This window comes from Lepidochelys olivacea (assembly GCF_965140295.1).
Source record: "Lepidochelys olivacea isolate rLepOli2 genome assembly, chromosome: 15".
Taxonomy (NCBI): domain Eukaryota; kingdom Metazoa; phylum Chordata; order Testudines; family Cheloniidae; genus Lepidochelys; species Lepidochelys olivacea.
The window spans coordinates 26,862,600-26,882,996 of record NC_140425.1 but is presented as its reverse complement, the minus strand read 5'-3'; the positions used below and the strand labels follow the sequence as shown (position 1 = coordinate 26,882,996).

General features: G+C 37.0%; 1 protein-coding gene across 2 annotated transcripts; it reads left to right on the top strand.

Annotated features, from left to right (window-relative positions):
* On the top strand, positions 1 to 19,813 carry TCTN2 (tectonic family member 2). Of its 2 annotated transcripts, none has more exons than XM_084649049.1 (18): positions 1 to 177; positions 1,525 to 1,638; positions 2,862 to 2,938; positions 4,372 to 4,567; positions 5,713 to 5,813; positions 6,342 to 6,532; positions 6,825 to 6,948; positions 7,591 to 7,726; positions 8,800 to 8,865; positions 10,683 to 10,811; positions 11,332 to 11,409; positions 12,376 to 12,453; positions 12,978 to 13,089; positions 14,055 to 14,158; positions 14,705 to 14,861; positions 16,037 to 16,162; positions 17,117 to 17,205; positions 18,039 to 19,813. In XM_084649049.1, the coding sequence occupies exons 1-18, from the start codon at positions 84 to 86 to the stop codon at positions 18,140 to 18,142; spliced, it is 2,076 nt and encodes a 691-aa protein (XP_084505175.1). In that variant the 5' UTR covers positions 1 to 83; the 3' UTR covers positions 18,143 to 19,813. The 2 variants fall into 2 exon arrangements, with proteins under 2 accessions (XP_084505175.1, XP_084505174.1); XM_084649048.1 differs by having other exon boundaries at positions 6,342 to 6,538.
* The last annotated feature ends 584 nt before the right edge of the window (positions 19,814 to 20,397 follow it).

The following is a 20,397-nucleotide window of genomic DNA, read 5'->3' as shown; positions in this document are numbered from 1 at the left end:
TCCATAGCGACCAAGGCCCGCCGCAAGATGGCGGCTGAGCTGAGGCGGCCTCCGCCGCGTTTCTCGGGCAGCCGCTGCCCGCCATGATCCCTACTGTTCTCTGGGTGCTGCTGCTGCTGCCGGGGTCTGAGCCCCCCACGGGGCGGGCCCAGACCCCGGCCCCGCCAGGGAACCCCGGTGGGTGCTGTTGGGATCCTGGCAACTGTGGGGCGGGGGTCTCCAGGTTTGGGAGGGGCCCGTCTGGCTGCCATCCTCGGGTCTGCGGGGCGCTGTTCAGTTCAAACCCGGGGCAGGCTTGGCAGCGGACGAAGCGCAGACACCTGTGTGGGAGAGGCGGCCAGAGACCATTGGGGAGGGGCAGGCAGTGACCCCTGTGAGAAGTGGGGGAGGGGGACACAGGTACATGTTGTGGGGGAGGGTTACCAGTTTTGGTTGGACGTATTCCTAGGGATTTAATCACATGACAGTCTTTAATTAAAGATTAATCTGTAGTTCCTGGAGACTCCAGGCCAATCCTGGAGGGTTGGCAACCGTAATGGGGGACTGTGGGACAGCCCAGAGCCCTGTGAGGGAGGCCAGAGAGACCGACGGGGGATAGGGTTGGGGGGGGGCAGTGTGGAGGGACCTGGGACCTGTGGGGGAGCTAGGAGGATGGGATAATGGGGAGGGGCAGAGAGATCTCTGAGGGGGCAGGGGTTAGGACAGTGGAGTGGGGTTACATAGACTTTAGAGAGTGAGGTGTACAGATTGAGGATTAATCAATCCCATAGGAGAAGCAGGAGGGGAGGGACACACTGACCTATGGCAGGGGGCTTGTACGGTCAGGTGCTGGACAGGTCAGGGTCTTGTGGCTCATGAGAGAGGTAGTGAGAGTTAACCAATGACTATGACTAGTGGGTGTTTATAGATTTTTGGAGACGGATTGCATGGGGCTATTTGGTCATAGAGAATGGGGGACAAGGAAGGGTCAGAGAAAGCCATAGGTCTCTCTCTCGTTATGGGTGTACTCTGGTAATCTGGCTTTCAGAAGTGAGTCTTCAGTGTGTGAAACCAAAGGTGTTAGTCCTGCTTGGAATATGCAGACATCAGTAAATGTTCCTGGATACTAGAGGTTTATTTTGTGGGAGGAGTAATCATCATTTTTTAGGATATCAGAACTTTGTTTTTAATTTTTAGCAAAGGCTGCAGACAAGACTCCATAAAACACAAGGTGCGTGTGTCCAGAAGAGTAAGAGAAATTTAGAAATAGCCTTCAGACGATCCTTTAGGGTTTTTTGTTTGTTTCTTTGGGCTAAGTTTAAATGACCTGTTGAGGCTGTCACAGAGATTTGAGTGTAGAAAACAAAAATCTGGTGGGCTACTATTCTTTTGGGCTCTATGAGAAATTGGTCTTTGTTTATTTTTAATTATTTAAATTAAACTTAGAATGCCAGAAAAAAAATCAAGCCGTGTCCACCCCATTTTGTAATAAATATAAGATTTTGCGGATATTCTGAATATTAATACAATTTGTTTTCTTTTTAGTCTTTCAGCCTTCTTTTATCCACATGTCTGGGCCCACGGTCAGTTCATTTTTAGTTGGGAATTCAGCAGATGTTGCTCTGGCTATAAATGTAATTCATGTGAACACTGAGACAGGTGAGATCACTTAAAACCATTACTTTTAAAAACTACAGTCAAACAAATATTAGTTGAAATCTTAATTCACTTTCTGTTCCTAAGATGATTGGAAGGAAAATTGTATACCTTGTTTTACAATTGTCTCTGTACTGGGTGCTCCAGAGTACTCCTACTGATCAAATAAGGCCTTGATCCTACAACCAGCACTGCACAGAGCCCCATTGTCTCCACTGAGGCTTCATGTGGACATGGGAGTCTGCCAATGAGGCAAGGTGGATTGATTTATACTAAGGTGATTTAAATCACCAAATTAAAAGCCTCAATTTAAATAATTGATTTTCATCAACTTTTCCATTTGTACTTCAGTAATTTTCTAAAGAAAGGTGTATTCTCAGTATTTCATATAACCTTTAAAACATGTTGATTTACAACTAAAGAGAGTCTTTACACTAGATTTGGTACATGTGTTTGCTACCTACAGAAGGGTACAGTGTAACTTTATACATTTATTTAAGCAGCTATGTAGCTCAGGGGTTCTCAAACTGGGGGTCGGGACCCCTCAGGGGGTTGGTGAGGTTATTACATTGGGGCTTGCGAGCTGTCAACCTTCACCCCAACCCTGCTTTGCCTCCAGCATTTTTAATGGTGTTAAATATATAAAAAAGTGTTTTTAATTTATAAGGGGGGGGGTCGCACACAGAGGCTTGCTATGTGAAAGGGGTCACCAGTACAAAAGTTTGAGAACCACTGGATTGTAGCTTAATATTTTCAGATTCTTAATTGTACATTTTTAGTATGTTACAAAATGGTGAATAATATATTGCTTATTTACTAATATTGTGCCATATTGGTAAAGCTTCACTTTCAAAAGTTAGATGGTTTTCCTCTGCTTATTTCTTTATAGAGAAAAGCAGCCTTTAATGGAAAGTTTTTGACAGAGGCTTATGGTTTCAGCATATTTATTTTTTATTTCAATGTTTTAAGAGATTATAAATCTAGGCCTTAACATATTTTGTATGAAATTAAGTTTTTCTTTTTAAAAATATATGTTTTTAAAATTAAATCTGATTATAATTTAAATAACAAAATTAAAACAAATCCAATTTAAATAAATCCATGATTTTTATCTATTCTGCCATATGGAGCCAGTTGCAGGATCGGGGTTTAACTTTGCTCCAAGTGTAGATGAGAATGACGTAAAGCAGCAAAACAAATTTTACCGTTTTTTCTTTTAAATTTAGGAATGTTGCCTACCTTTGCCTACTGCAGTGGGAGTAACAGATATGGTGAATGGAGTTTGAATGTTTCTTATGGTATGGTACGTAAAATACTGATTCTTCACTCTAAAGGTAGGGAGTAGAAGTTTGGTGTATTAAAAGTTAATGTGAAGCTAATTTAATGGTAGCATAAAGAATACCCATGTTTGATTTCTTGTCTTGATCTCTTACTTCTTGGAATAATCATTCTTGTGGACACTGAAGATCCCACCACACTTCTGATAAGAATAGGGATTTAGGGGTGTAGTTTAGCCAAAATTCAGCTCTGTCATAAGAACATAAGAATGGCCATACTGGGTCAGACCAAAGGTCCATCCAGCCCAGTATCCTGTGTACCGACAGTGGCCAATGCCAGGTGCCCCAGAGGGAGTGAACCTAACAGATTATGATCTAGTGATCTCTCTCCTGCCATCCATCTCCACCCTCTGACAAACAGAGGCTAGGGACACCATTCCTTACCCATCCTGGCTAATAGGCCTTAACCTCCATTAATTTATTCAGTTCTCTTTTAAACCCTGTTATAGTCCTAGCCTTCACAACCTCCTCAGGCAAGAAGTTCCACAGGTTGACTGTGTGCTGAGTGAAGAAGAACTTCCTTTTATTTATTTTAAACCTGCTGCCCATTAATTTCACTTTGTGGTCCCTAGTTGTTATATTATGGGAACAAGTAAATAACTTTTCCTTGTTCACTTTCTCCACACCACTCATGATTTTATATACCTCTATCATATCCCCCCTTAATCTCCTCTTTTCCAAGCTGAAAAGTCTTAGCCTCTTTAATCTCACCTCATATGGGACCCGTTCCAAACCCCTAATCATTTTAGTTGCCCTTTTCTGAACCTTTTCTCATGCCAATATGTCATGGTGGTTGACTGCTGCCTGCCTCTCCAGAAGTAGATGCACTTGCTATCTGTCTGTAGTTTGTGAAGGGGATTGAGATCTTTTGAAAGGTGTTATATAAGAATGAAAGGTGCTACGTAAATGCTAGACTATCACTTTTATTTATTATTATGAATTCTAGAATTTCTGTGGGATACCATGATTTTCATGGCTTGTGGTCATCCAGAAGTGTTTGCTAAGTTGAGGCTTTGATGGACAGCAAAATCAGTCCAAACCACAGCTGGCAGGACTTTATGAGGAACCAAAAATGAATCCTTTTGCTTGTTTTAGGTTTGTGCATGTAAGTTTTGAGGTAGTATAATTCATTTAAGTGTGAGCAAACATCTGTGTAGATATGTTAATAAATTCTGCATACATTTCACAGCTTTGTTTACTTGCAAATCTCAATGCAGACATTTCAAGTTTGTCCCAAAACAAGTATTATTTTTGATACAATAATATACAGAGGCTTCAATTATAACACAGGTAGCAGAAGGGATACACTGTCAATGATGCTTGCCCTGCACAAAGGTGATGCAGGGTACAATCTAGTAAATTTAAAAATAGCTGTCAAACTTTAACTGATGTTTTTCAGAATGTTTCCAAAGTGACTGTAACCTTGATGAGAAACCTGCAGTTGTGTTTGTCTAATGCAACTGATTGCTGCATGGAGCCACTTTGCGTTGTTGAGACTCTTCAAGTTTCTGCTTGCCGTGGTTCAAAAACATTGGCAAATCTCCTGATTCAAGCTGAAATATATGCCAACTCTTCCTTTACGGGAAATGTGTCAGGTAAGTGTTTAGGTAGTTAAAAAGAAATCAATATTTTGTCTGGTTCCAGTTTCATTTTTGAATATTTGTATGTCTTCCTTGGCATTTCCCAGTGTGCTAACTCTTGTTGCTCCAAATTTAATGTATTTATAATTTATAGTCAAAGGATTAAATCAAATCAAAACACTTATTAACATCAGTTGCACCAGCCAGCATTGTACCCCATATTTTTGGGGGGCTACAGTTGTGTCTTTTGGGCATTTGCAAAATTGATTTAATAAGGTAATTACAAGCTAAACTCCCTTTGCAGTTCCATTGCTTGTGAGGCAGACTAGTAGTAATTGTTTTATTTTTTTCAATTAATGATCATTATTTTTTTTAAACAGAAGAGAAGTGATGATTAAAATATAGTGATGTGTGTGACGGTGCCCCCCATAGGGGTTTATGGAGATATGCTTATGAATGTATATATGACATAACTAGACTATGTTTAAGCTTTATACAGGGTAAAACGGATTTATTCAGGGTTTGGACCCCATTGGGAGTTGGGCATCTGAGTGTTAAAAACAGGCACACTGCTGCATGCAGCTTTCAGTTAAGCCTACAGCTGTTACAGGATGTGGTTCAGATCTGGGTCTGGGTTTGCAGCAGGCTAGCGGGTCTAGCTCAAACCAAGCAGGGCACTGAAGTCCTTAGCTGACTGGGCAGGAAAGCAGGGACAGAAGTAGTCTGGGAACATCAGATGGTAGCTCCCAGGGGGTTTCTGTGATCCAACCTGTCACAATGTGGATATGTAACATCTAATTTATTTTAGTAGTCACTTTCCATCTGTTCAGTCTTAATGCAAACAGGATTCTTCTAATCTTTTAGGTTAGACATCTGAGATGTGAAGTTGCCTGTTAGAGGGGAGTCCTTAGTGAGTTTGGTTGGGGTGGGTTTGGCCCAAAATGTAAGGTAATTGGAGATAGGGCAGCAATAAAAGAACCTTGGTACTATTTGTCAATATTTTAAAAAATAAAATGTATAAGGTAGGAATTACCTTTAATGCATACTTTCTCTTTTTCTTTTTTAAAAGAATGTTGTCTCAAATCTGATTAGTGGGACTGCAATGCGAATGAAAATGTTAATTTTATGGCCTAACTTTATTTTATATTACCCTTTTATAGAAAATGCAACCGTCATCCCTAACCAAGTGTTTCAGCCCCTTGGCTCTTGTCCTTGTAACCTGACAGCTGGAATTTGTGATATTCGTTGTTGCTGTGATCTGGTACTTATTATACATATAATTTTTAAGTTATTCCCTTTAAAGTATTATGTTACCAGTACTCTTAGGGAAATACAGCAAAGTCCACTAAAATACCTGAGAAATTATTTGTTAAAATATTGTACATTAGTATCGACTGTCTGTCTTTGAAGAGTAAGTACATAACTTTAAAACACTATAAATAGGGGACTTCACTAGAAGTGTCCCAAGCACTAAATTTCACTGGAAACACTGTTTCTGTTATTGTCCTCTGGTTTTTAATTAATAAATTTTAAAAAGGGAAACTTGATATAGTGAAAACACTTTAAAGGCCATACTCTGCTCAAATGTTATGACTCTGCTAAATGTGTTATGGAATACAACATTTGTGTCAGTATTTCCATTTTAATCTTAACTCTGAGTAGTGCTAGGAGCTCCCTTTTAAATAATCCTGGTATGTATATCATCACAGGCAATGAGAGAGCATCCTTGGTGAAGCAGAAAAAAAGCCCTGTCATGTTAAACAGCTTCCGTTTTCTTTTTTATTTCAAGGAATGCACGCCAGATTTGAAGCAATTGTTCAGTGGATCATGTTTTGCTGGAGTGTTTGGTGGGAATGTAAACCTGCCTTTTGACCAGTTGTGCTCTGTTCAGACAACGAACAGTGCTCCTGACTGGTTTCCCTTCTTGTGTGTACAGACTCCTCTTAACAATTCACCATTTCTTGGCTACTTCTACCATGGGTCTGTGTAAGTTTTAATAAAAAAAAGTCATAGTGAATGTATCGAATGTATAGTTATCATACGCCAAAGAAGTTGTTATACCACTTCTATAATGCGAATAATGTTGTTTACAGGAACTATCCAGAACCAACATTTTAAAATATATGCATTATTTAAGTTTTATAGTGAAATGTAACTGTGTGTATGGATTTAGAGGTAATATGAAAGAGGGAGATTTGAAAGAGATAATGAGTAATTATTTGTATTGGATAGGTGATACACTAATCATTTATTTTTTAACATTTGTTTGCAGTTCTTCATCTCTAGTTTCTTCATTTAAGATTCCTTTGCAAACTGTTCCAGAAAAACCTTTAAGTGGTTACAAACAAGGAGATCCAATTATGACAACAGAGAATGAGTATTTTACAATTCATCAGGTAATAGCTTCATGTTAGCAGTATTTGGGTTTTGTTTTTTCTTTCTTTTCCTTATTTGTCTGTCTCACTGTATAGGAACAAAGACAGATACAAGCAATTCTGTGAGTAGCTGTTTTGAACTGGTGAAATACACTTTTCAACTAGCAGAACATTCACATTAAAAAAAATAATCATCTCTCTACCATCAATATTTTCCCATATAAATTAATATTTTGAATTTAACCAAGAAGAATACACTCAAGAAATATAAACAAATTTGGCATAACTTAACATTTTTAGGGGTTCTTTACATATTTTTGTATTTTTTATAATCCCTGCTCTTTAACTGAAAACTTTATTTTCTATTAGCTCCATCCTCAACTACTCAGGCTTTTTCTAATTTTCTTTACATTTTAGAATTTTCATTTTAGAATCACTGATTGTAGTTGGTCTAGCAAATCACAGTGAAACCTTGAATTATGTTTTAAAATCTGATTTTTTTAAATATAAATTTTGGTCTACTGGCTTGCTTGTTTTGAGATAAGTGTAGGTGGGCATAGTACAGACACCATGTGCAATGAAATGGCGGTGTGCTTTTTAGCTTGAACAGTAGAACTAGAATAAATTCCATCTTCATATTCTTTTCTTTTGAACTGCATGCAGCGATCCATGGCTGGGCAGTGTGTTGGAAACGCCCCAGTAGCATTCCTTCAGAATTTTGATGTTAAATGTGTTACTAGTCTGTCAGCTTACAAGGAAGGATTGTCTCATAATGTGATGATAAACAGTGGTACTGGAGGTATGTTGTGTTTGCTTTGAGAAAATGTACTGATATTGATTTAAGAATAGATATAGTGATCTTAAAGTCCTAAGACTGATAATATGGTAGCTATTTATGGACAATATGATATCCTATATTGTTTTTGTTATGATCTAACAAAACTTCTCACTTGCAAGGCATTTCAGCCATTCAACTGTTGACTGACTGGTTCTTGTGGCAAGCCTCCTGCTTTAGGGTCCCCAGATTCAGGATATGAGACTTTGAGCTTGGATTATGACTTCCTCAGTTTCCCCTCTCCCACCGAATACAAATTTTGGCCAACAGGGTTTAAATACTAGCCCCCATCGAGAGCATCCCTTTCCTGTATTCAGACTGTTGTAAGAACTTTTTTTCCTCAGCCAAGGGCGGACACTATCCTCCCTTTAGAGTTAGTCATAAGTGGCTTCTCTGTAACACTTTGTTCTCCTAGTGTACGAAGCATTATCTCCTGGGTCTCAGTTACAGAGTTACATTACCCCCTGGCCATTGTGCCAGCATGAGGACAACATATCTTAAGTTGTTTGCCAATGAAATTTCCAAAGTAAGACATTCTCTTTACGCTGTAAAATACTCCCCTCACCTCACTTCTTGTCACACGTTGCACTTTTGTGGGAGCATATTAATCCTTCAAAATACCATACATTATCATTTAATAAGAAAGATCTGATTATAATTAGAAAATAGTGTTGGTATCATTACTGCTCTTCTGAAAATGTGTATTTGTACAACTAGAGGCTTAAAGTGTCTGGGCCTAATTCAGTCTTCCTGTTGTACCTGTGTGTCTGAGGGCATTGCTTGGGTCCGTTTTATCGCTCGCATCTTAATACAGCGACTCAGCAAAAATAGCTTATTTTGTTGTGTCATATAAAGCATGCTTTTTCAGAGGAACCTGTTGTGTTGTAATGACTGTCTAGTCTTTTACTTTTGCTTGTTTATTTTCTAACTCATTTTTTTTATAGTTTAATAAATCCTCTACCTTGGATGAGGAAACAGTATGAGGCTGTGTCTCATTTGCTAGTTAGATTTGCTGCATTTACTGTTTTTCTTGTCAGACACCATCCAACAAAATGTGATCTATGGGAGTGTAACTGATGTACGTAACTTCATCACTAAACCAGGTATGTGTCTTTTCTGTACTCATATTATTCTTACCATCCTTAAAGAGACAAGGAGTTGATGATTAAGTTAAGATGTTAAGAGATCTTTGCAATTACCTGAAACTAAAACAAAACAAAACTTAGTGCTATGCAAATTGAAAAATCTTAAAGTCTAATCCATCTCCCTTTGAAGTCTATGTAAAGAAGTCTATTGACTTCAGTGGGAGTTGGATCAGACCTCTAGTCCTTCTATATCTTAGCCAGTAGCAAAAGTAATTGAACAGTTGTAATGGAGTTAAGATGTACGGATTCCTTTGGCTATATTTAAAGTTTACACTCAAGTATAATAGTTGAACCCCACCCACATGCAGATGTATAGATTGGTATTTTGAAAAACCTCCTTTCTCATTAAATGCATCTTACAACCACACCACACGATCCATCGTCTATAGCCAAGCTCTGTGATAAAACCGCATTTGCTCCAACCCCTCAGACAAACACCTACAAGATCTCTATCAAGCATTCTTACAACTACAGTACCCACCTGCGGAAGTGAAGAAACAGATTGATAGAGCCAGAAGAGTTCCCAGAAGTCACCTACTACAGGACAGGCCTAACAAAGAAAATAACAGAACGCCACTAGCCGTCACCTTCAGCCCCCAACTAAAACCCCTCCAACGCATTATTAAGGATCTACAACCTATCCTGAAGGATGACCCAACACTCTCACAAATCTTGGGAGAAAGGCCAGTCCTTGCCTACAGACAGCCCCCCAACCTGAAGCAAATACTCACCAGCAACCACATACCACACAACAGAACCGCTAACCCAGGAACCTATCCTTGCAACAAAGCCCGTTGCCAACTGTGCCCACATATCTATTCAGGGGACACCATCAGAGGGCCTAATAACATGAGCCACACTATCAGAGGCTCGTTCACCTGCACATCCACCAATGTGATATATGCCATCATGTGCCAGCAATGCCCCTCTGCCATGTACATTGGTCAGACTGGACAGTCTCTAAGTAAAAGAGTAAATGGACACAAATCAGATGTCAAGAATTATAACATTCATAAACCAGTCGGAGAACATTTCAATCTCTCTGGTCACACGATTACAGACATGAAAGTTGCTATTTTACAACAAAAAAACTTCAAATCCAGACTCCAGCGAGAAACTGCTGAATTGGAATTCATTTGCAAATTGGAAAATATTAATTTAGGCTTAAATAGAGACTGGGAGTGGCTAAGTCATTATGCAAGGTAGCCTATTGCCCCTTGTTTTTTCCTACACCCTCCCCCTCCCCCCCCTTAGACGTTCTTGTTAAATCCTGGATTTGTGCTGGAAATGGCCCACCTTGATTATCATACACATTGTAAGGAGAGTGGTCACTTTAGATAAGCTATTACCAGCAGGAGAGGGGGTGGGAGGAGGTATTTTTTCATGCTTTGTGTGTATATAATAAGATCTTCTGCACTTTCCACAGTATGCATCCGATGAAGTGAGCTGTAGCTCACGAAAGCTTATGCTCAAATAAATTGGTTAGTCTCTAAGGTGCCACAAGTACTCCTTTTCTATCTTACAGCCAGTTGATCTGCACTTTCATGTAGAAGATCTCCAGGCTAGAAGAGTGCATCTTAGATGCTCTGCATTGGTATGGTATCATAGTAACTAAACACTAAAACGGAGGTGTTTTTGTTTTTCAGAAAAAGTTAGAATGAAGGCTGTTATAGTTTTTTTTTTTTTATTGCATTTTATAGAAAATCTTCCTTAAGATGTAATGACCTCTTTCATTAGTATGGTTTCCATCAAATGAACTGTTCTTTTCTTTGCAGAAGACATTCAGCATACTGACGTTTTATGTATAAATGTGACCTTTGCAGAATATTATATGTTCATATGGAAAGGCAAGACAATAGAGGAAATAAATGTCACAGTCCTCATTGGAGAACTATGTGATGGAGGTACTATAATGCATCTCTACAAAATAGTTTATTCAGAAATAGTTTTTTTTCTCAGCATAGAAGTTTTGTGAAAAATACTTTTAATCAAACATCAGAAGACAATGCAGTTTGAAATAGAATTTTCCATTGGGCTAAGAAGAGCCAAGTGGTGTGTCTGGTTGGTATATTGTTAGTTTTAGGGTAGTTATTTATTAATCAATGATTGGAGGTTGATATTCTATGTACTGTTTACACAAAAAAAGGCATGTGTCAGTGGCCTGCATTGCTGGATTTGAGAGGCTTCATAGAAGCTGTTAATCAGCTTCTGAAATCCTATATGAGCATGCACAATCCAAGAGCGTGGGTCTACATGGCAGCTGCTGGTTGATGTATATGTTAGTTAACAAGACTTTGGTGACTGTGAGGGTGGGGGGAGAGGGAGTTTAATTGTTGATGCACTTGCTTTTTTACGTAACAAAAGTATTGCAATGGACTACTTTTTTTCTAAGAAATTTCTAAGAAATTTTTTTTCTTTTAATAGAAATACTGACACAGAGATTTTCAGTAAACTTTGTAAGCTTCAATAGTACTAATACAACAGAACTATCTGGGAATCCAGGTAATAATACTCTGTTTTACTTTAGCTTCTGCTGGCTAATTTGGCGGGGGGGGAACAACTTTTTTATTGATAGCCATAACCAGTTATGCCCAATTTTATTTTTTATCCCTCTCATTTTCATCTTAATGTTGATAATCACAGCCTCTCCATTTTCTACCCTGCTACTGATAATATTGATGATGCTGAAAAGTATCATCAGATATTGTAGAACTAAAATATTAGGATCTGATCATGAAAACACTAACAGGCATAGTGCTTGCTACTGTAAGTATTCCCATTGAAATGATGCATTAGCAGTTTTCATCCTAATGCTCCCTCGAATGTTGAATTTGAATGTTGCTCTGTGGCTGCATAGGAAGATAGAAGAGAAGAGGCTTTCTTTGCCCTCTTTCCTCTCTTCCATAGTGCAGCCAGCTAACACAAGGTAGAATTTGGCTCTTACTGTTTTCTGAAAGTCGTTAATATTCTTTTGTTTGAAGTGAAACCATTCTTGCTATAATGAAAAGTTCTGTTTAGATGTGAAACTAAGCACCTCATCAGTCAATTAGGGTTTCCCAACACGTTCAGAACTGTAGGAGACAATACTTCTAGCAAAATGAGAAGGCTTCATGATTATACTACTAGGCACTTTTAGACAGTACAGTATTTTACAAACATTAACTAATCCTTACAGCTCTCTTTTGTGAGAGTAACTGAGACTAACTATAATACCTAGCTCTTATACAGTGCTTTTCAGCAGTAGATCTCAAAGCACTTTACAAAGGAGGTCCGTATCATTATCCCCAAGGTCACAGAGTAGTTAGTGAGCCAAGATTAGAATCCAGTAGTTCCTAGCCTTCATTTCTGAACTCAGTTCTCTAGACCATGGCATTTTTAAGAACTTGGGGAGTTTTATGTATTATAAAAATGTTTGTCAGTGCTGATGAATCCTTATAAAACTTGCTCAGTTTCTCTTTCTGTGTTTAGGTTACCAAGTTGGCAAACCTGTTAGAGCCGTAAATATTTCTTCTGAGACTGTTACCATTCTAAAACTTTGGCAGCCAGGTACTACCTTTTGATATGCTGTTTTAATCACAACTTGCAATATAAACCAAAAATACTCTAATTTTATTATGTGTTTTGCTACATCTTTTTTTATTTTGGCCTTCCCAGACTGCTCTGGGTTGCTAATCTAGTGTTTCTTGGAGTTTAGATAAATTTATTATAGAAACTCCAAATACAATGAAATATACATGTATAAATCAGACTTTCCTGTATCATAATTTTATTTTGTATATAGTGCTCTCTTGAATAAAAGACCACTCCTGAAATACTGGAAAAATACACTAACAGGTAATATGAAGTATTGTCATTTATATGGAAGTGCAAGACATACACAATAAAACAAAGTACTGAAGAATCTGTAATTTTTAAGATGCTACAAATGAAAATGGATGGACACTTAAGATAAATAGAATTTTAGTAGTATTTGTTTTAGCATTCTAAATCAAAGTAGCTTTCTACAAATTTGCAAGCTAGAGACTGAAAAGTTTCTATGAGAAACGCAAATAAATGTTTTCATTTTGTAGTTGGCAGTGGTTTGTGTACATCAGCAACTTTCTCACCAGTTCTTTTTGGATTAAATTCACTATCTGGATGCATTTTAGAAGTTAATATTAATGAAGATTGCGGTCAGTTAAGGTGAGGTATATATGGGTTATCCTGTCCTCCCCTCCCCTGTATTCATTTGTGGCTTTAAATATTTATAGAACTCTTATGTTAGTATTCAAAATAAGAAACTGATGCACTTTAACTAATTTGATGATATTATAGTGGTGGGTTTTTGTTTTGACTTACGATAGCCCGTGCTGCAAAACACTTCCCATACAAGCCTCTTATATCCACACATTCATATTTCTCTAATTATGTAACTTTTGTGTTTGAAAATGGCTATTTTTAGTGCCTTTTTAAAGGGGAATTTTTTAGTAGTTTCAGCAAAATCTTTAAAGTAGTTTTGGACTTGGGAGAATGTCAATAAATAATTTTTCCCCATTTAAAAAAAAGACCTATTTTTTTCACTGGAATAACTCAAATAGCTGAAATTTGTTTAAGAGCATGCACTGAGAATTTTGAAACTTCAAACTACTAATAAATGTCTCGTTAAAATCCCTATAGGCCCCCATTTCTATAATCTCTAAGGACTCTACAAACTTGAATGTATTTATCCTCACAACATTGCTAGGGCAATGCTTTTATCCCCATTTTACCGATGGGAAACGGAAGCACACAGGAAATCTGTGAGAGAGTTGGGAATCAAACCTAGGTCTCCAAAGTCCCACGCTAGTGTTTGAAGCATTGGACTGGCCTTCCTCTCTAGGGATGGGTACTTAATGACAACAAATGCTGAATACCCTTGTTTTACATCTCATCCACAAAATGGCCCCTCCAGTAGCATAGCAATCCATTTTATTATGCCTGGGCATGGAGTTTACTGGTTCAAAAGGAAGTGTGTCACCTTACTGAGTCATCCACATCAATTCCAGCAGCACTTGGGTTTTCATATTGGATCTCCTGTACAAGTACTGACAAGATCTAATAAAATCACAGCCCAGAGTGGTATAGATATAGGTTTATTTGTAATGTATTACAACATGAGTGTTTTGCAGGGAGGATGTAACTGACAGACTTAATTCATTAATACAAGCTACTCATGTTGGGAAGAGAGGCAACTCAAGTTACAGTGATCTAAATGATTTGGTGGAAATAATACGTAAGTCAAAGCTTCATCTGTATTTTAGATTAATATAGATTTTAGTTTTACTTTACAATATGATTAGAAAATTTTAGTTTCTCTTATAAAACCATAGTAAAGGTGTATGGTAACAGTGTTTTAATGTCAAATTATGAGAAATCCTCTTAAATTGGTTAGTCTCTAAGGTGCCACAAGTACTCCTTTTCTTTTTGCGAATACAGACTAACACGGCTGTTACTCTGAAACCTCTTTTTCTGTGTATATGCAATACCATTCCCCCAATCCCCCCACAAATTAAATATAAATACTGATACTCTGAACATTTTTTATGACAATGAGGAAATAAAAATGTCAATTTATGTCATGTGTACAGTTTGACAGTAAAAATAAAATTTTATCAATCTCAGTATTTCATGTGGAACCTCTCTTTTCTCCAAGGAAGAAAAGACATTTTTGTTTTATTCCTATGCAGTTTTTATTAGTATCTCACTGTATCGTGATAATGTTTAAAATATGTTTTTAATATATATTTTTTTCAAATCTAAACTCTGTTTTCCTGAATAGGTTTAGATCCACCTAATTCTAGTGCAAATGCAAGTGCTGGAAATTTGAACGGCATCTGCTCAGATATTCCTGCTAACCTGAATATTCACATAATCACTGCTGTCGTGGGTGCAGTAGAAGGGATTGCACAGGAAGAGATACTCGGTGTACAGATCAGGTACAACAGAATCATGGCACTTGTTATATTTGGTGAATATTGTGTTCAAGTATAGTTGGACACTGTTGGGTAAATGAAGCCAAAAATATGTAGTTTAAAAAAAAAGTTGCTTACAGGTTTTTCATGATTATCTAGGGTTTTGCTTGGGTTTCTTCTCCGCAGTGTTTGCAACCCAAATCCAGCTGCTCTAGTCCATAATCACTTTCACTTTCTGGTTAGCTTGTTTTCCTTTCCAAGGTAAGATGTGCAAAAAGTAAATTATTGGTGAAAGATAAAATAGACTTATTAAAACTGAAACAATTTTAAAAAAGTCTCCTCCAATGTTGCTAGCAACAGCAGTAAGGAAATGTATTATTTTAACCTGAAAGTCTCTTTTATTAGCCACCATGTTTCTCTCTGCTTGTAAATAACTTTGTTACTTGTGTAGTTTCACTTGACACACACATAAGTAGCAAGCTATATATTTGAAAGCATAAGTGGAAAAATTCCAGAAGAAAATAACCCAAAACTCATAAGTTTCAAGTGTCAAAAGCTCACGTTAGCAGTAAGTTTTATACATTCCATCTCATTAGATGTAGATAATATAAACCTTTATAGGTAAAATTTTCTATTTTGTGTATGCCAAAGTTGTGTCAGCAAAAAAGCAAAACAAAACAAAAACATTTACCCACTGTCCATGCAAAATGAGCATTTGTTTGGACTGGCAAATGTGCATTGTTGCTTAGGGATCTTACCTGACTGCTATTCTGAGTACCGGTCATAGCTCTGATACTGACTGGTTGGGTTACCCAGGGCAAGCCACTTAACTTCTCTGCAATTCAATTTACTGCTAGGTAACATTGGCATGATACTTACCTGAATCACAGTGTGATGTGAGGCTTCCATCAATGTTTATTAAATGCTTTGTTAGCCATGATGAAAAGACAATATAAAAGTGAAAAGCATTTGTATTAAACTCAGTGTATTGAAATTTTAATTAGGATCGAGGAGAATGATATTGCCCAGCTCTGATTAAAATAGAGAATAACTAGTAAAATTATGAAAGTGCAGTGCAAGAATACAGCAACAGGTACACTGTAAATATTATTAAAAAACCCTTTATAAGATATTCTCTTTGATATCCATTTGATATTTCCCATATAAATTACACTGATTGTATGTTTATTTTCTTTCAGTTTTTCAACAGTGATATGGCAATTCCAATGTGGGATTATCTGCGAAAATAAGTCCAGTTCTCTTCCTATCACTTCTTCAGTCCAATTTATTAAAGTACCAGCTCAACCACCCATTCCAATGACGAGGTAACTTTTTATAGAAAGCAGATATCTATCATCAACTATGAAGAAATACCAAATTAAAATAGCAATAATAAAATAGTAAATTTGGTTTGCCAGAAAATAGTCATTAGGTTTGAGGCTTGGTTAGACTGCACTGAATCACAGATCTTCTACCAGTTCAGTGTCTGTTTCTGTAAAGTGTCTTAAATCCCACTAAATCAGAGGAATCTCAGTGAGAGTTGAAGGGTACTCTGCATCTCGGCCTCATCCTGCGATGTTTACTCGTGTGACAAGTCCCTCAGTAGAATTATTTGTGAGATTCACTTAAATGGATAACGGGTGCTGGATCAGCCCCTAAACTGACACTTGCCTTGTAGGTACATTCAAACAATTGTTGTTATTTCTAAAGCATAGTATTTGTTCTTTTGCTACTAGAACTGTAGAATTATGTATGGAAAGGTCTGTTAGGTCAGCCCCAGCAAGGCAAGCTTGTTTCCTATAGTAAACTTTATATTGCTTTGTCCAGTCTAGTTTTAAGTTTCTCAAGAGATGAGACTTTCTTTCAGGAAACTATGTTATGGACTAAAAATTCTTACCATAAATAAGTTTTTTTTTTTCCCCATTATATTCAACCTAAATTTTCCTATCTCAGTTTCATCCCAGTTCTTCTGGTTTAAAACCCTGGTACTACCCCCAAAAGAATCCTCTTCCTTGGTGTAAATCTGTGCTCATCAGAAGAAGGAACATTCCCTTAAATCATCCCATGGCTAAAAATGAGAGATTGATTGATTAGAAAGGAAGTCGTCAGGTTAATGCTCCTGTTTTAATTGATCTTTCATGCAAAAATAATTTAATAAAGAAACAGCTGCAAGATTATTTACTCCAAACATCTTTCTAATTTGTTTTTCCCTGCATTTGCACTGGTGACTGGTTGTACCATAGTTGCAATTTAAGGTTTTTTTAAAATTGTGTTTGTAGATTTCAGATGAACTATACAGAATACGACTGCAATCGAAATGAAGTTTGCTGGCCACAACTCTTTTATCCATTGACGTGGTATTACACAGGTAAAAAAGTAGTGTGTGTGGAGTACAATGTATTATCAAGATTATCAGTAAAATTACATGATGCTTTGTAATATGGAAGTGAAGTCTTCCTGTCTTTTGGAAATTGTGAGCTGCAAAGTATGTTTGTTTATTAAATTATTCTTTACTGTCCATGACTGGATTTATATTGTATCTTGGCAGATAAGTGGGGAAAAAATGAAGAATAGTTACCAGACTCAGTACTTTGTCAGTTCTCTTGAGGTTTTATTGCTATTTTTATAATGTTGTTTTAGGGAGAGTAAGGTTCTTTTTTTAGCCCCTTTCAAAACTCTCTATCTCCCATTCTGTTTACTTTTCTTTCTGGCCAACCTACTTTATAAGAAGAATGCATGGCTTGCTCTATAATATTGGCCTATTAGTTTGTCAAGTTCTGTATTATGCCTTTGCCTGTAGCATTTGGCAACTTTCAGCTAATTGAGTTAGGAACTCCTGTACTCCAGTCCAAGCTTTGCCATTCGTAAATCAGTTAACTTTTCAGTTTTTCCATTTGTAAAAGATGAGTATGATCTGATTATTGGGGGGTTGTGAGGATTAAATAGCTGATGTTTGTAAAGCACACTAAGGCACTGCTCCTGCAATGAGAACTGCAAGGGTACAGAGGACTGCCCCTACTGTTCTCAGCACGAGGTTGAGGCCTCAAGTTATTCTGTACTACATTATTTTATTTAGGTCCGTGTTCAGTTGTAGTCTGTAGCTTTTTATCTTTGCCTGATTTTTAATTCAATATAAAAATAAAACTTTAGGGCCAGGGTTTTCATATCCTTATATTTATTTAGATTTTTGTTTTCTTTCAGGAGAACCATACTCTCAGTGTCTTGCAAAAGGCTTGATACTGGCATTTTTCTTTCTACTCGCAGTTGTTCTGAATAATCCTTGGAGCAGAACCCTTAAAGTGTGAAATAATACTACAGTTTAAAATTTGAGAGTATAAAGAGAACCATTTTATTAATGCATTTTTTTACACTTTTGTATTCAACCAATGTTTCGATAAGTAGTACTTTTATTATAAAGCTTTTGAAAAAAGTAATTTCTGGATTTTGTGTATTTTTATATAAATACTCAGATGTAAAATTAATGTGTGTTCTATATAGAATATGGTTGTATTAGGCTTTTAAAAAAAGATAATCTGTTAATGGCTAGATCCTGTAAATGGATCTGCCAGAGTGCATTCCTGTTACATTGATTTTTGAGGTGCACTGCATGGGTTCAGAAATGTACTTGGGTGGATTCATACCTAAACTGTAAGACATTTGAGTATTTACCAACAAAAGATATAAACTTCAGTTAATGATTAATTCAAGCACACAACTAGTGTTCTCTAAGCAATTTAAGACTGAGCTTTACAGTTAATTTAGGTTTTCCATTTTGCTGGATCACTCTGGAAAGAAATAATTTGGAATAGTAGCAATAATCACAATGGAGTTGGTTTCCCATTTTAAAAAGCATCATCTAAAAAGTTGCTATAAATGCCTTATTTGACTTCAGTAGTAGTCACTGTGTTTATTTTCATTTGTGATGCTAATTGTTGTTTAAAAATATATCTGCAAAGGAAAACAATTTCTCCTTCTGTACGTGTTAACAAGAAGTTATTTTTTAAAGAAAAGAATTGGCAGTTTTAATTTTCTTAAGATCAAGTCTTGCCTTCCTTGCTTTTGCTGGATGGCTCTGTGCATAACTAGTGTGGGAATGTGATGTTCTCAACTTGCCCAGGACTGAGAGTCACCTTTACCCCACTGCCTCCAGGGAGAGAGAGACTTGCTTGTGCTTAACTGGGGGTCAGTGCCTTGACACCACCAGTCTGTTAGTCATCCGGAGAATCTTCTCGGAGTCATACTAGCCCTTACTCTTTTTTACAGGTTAACCTTGGTGCATTCCAGTTCTCAAGCCCCTCTGAAGAGTTCCCATGTAGTGTTCAGCCCTTTATACACTGAATACTCGCAGGGAACAGTATACACACCAGCTTCAATGATTCAACTCAGGATCCACTCCTTGTACAATACCTCAGCACTGAGATATATTTGTAGTGAAAACAATTATAAGTTTATTATCAAAGATCAAGATTCAAGAAATTTTGAGTAAGATAATGGAAACAGAAGGGTTACATATAAAACAAAATTAATACATGATTTCTAGAGACTAGACTTAAAGGCTAAAATCTTGGCTAGAAGAGTTTTCTTATCCAAAACTTTTTGCAGACATAAATTCAACCTTTTTCCCCCCTTCACAGGTGACCGCTTTACAAAAATATGTATGTTCTGTATGTTGTGGTTTGAAGTAGATACATTTAGAAATATGCAGTTACTGCATAAAAGTAGGAATTAAGTTTAGATTTTTTTTTTAAAGTGAGATACATTAAAAATTGCCAGGAACAAGCCTATTTTACTGACCAAAGGCACCATCTAGCCTGGTATCTTGTCTTAAACAGTGGCCTAACACCAGTGCTGCAGCAGGTGACTCACCTCTGCACAATCCACGTGGCCAATTATGCACTACACTGCCTGAGAATGGAGTGGTGGGTGGTAGTTCCAACTGATTACCTGCCTTGAATAAAGATTAATAGATCTTGTAACTTTTAGTCTATTTTTTACTCATTAATTAAAACTGATCTCTTTAGTTTAGTATCTTGTAACTTTGTGTTCTATAGGATAATTATGAGGTATATAAAGCATGTATTTCCTTTTATCCATTTTAAATTTAAGTGCTCTTATATTGTGGGACAAGGTAAAAAATAACAGCTTACTTGTCTCATCTATCTATCTAAAAGTACATAGTCTTTATAATTTCTCCCCACTCCTCTTTCTAAGCAAAAATATTTTGCTCTTCTAAATCTGTTCTTGTATGGAAGTTTTGCCCTCTGTCATAGCTACTCGATCACTTTAGAGGCAGAGTTGGGGGCATCTGTCTCATGCTTGGACAATTTGAATGAGATTTCAAAGAGAAATGATTGAGTAAAGGGTATGACTGTAAATGTCTCATGAATAATAGTAATTCCCATTAAAACGCATGGCTCATAGTCTCATTTTCATAAGGGAGAAGCTTTAAAAATGACTGAATTTTCCTAGTTAAGGAGTTTCCTTACTTCCAATGGATGAGACTTAGAGCAGGCCTGAGAGGTAAAGACAATCCAAGATTATGAGGAAAGAAGGGGACAGT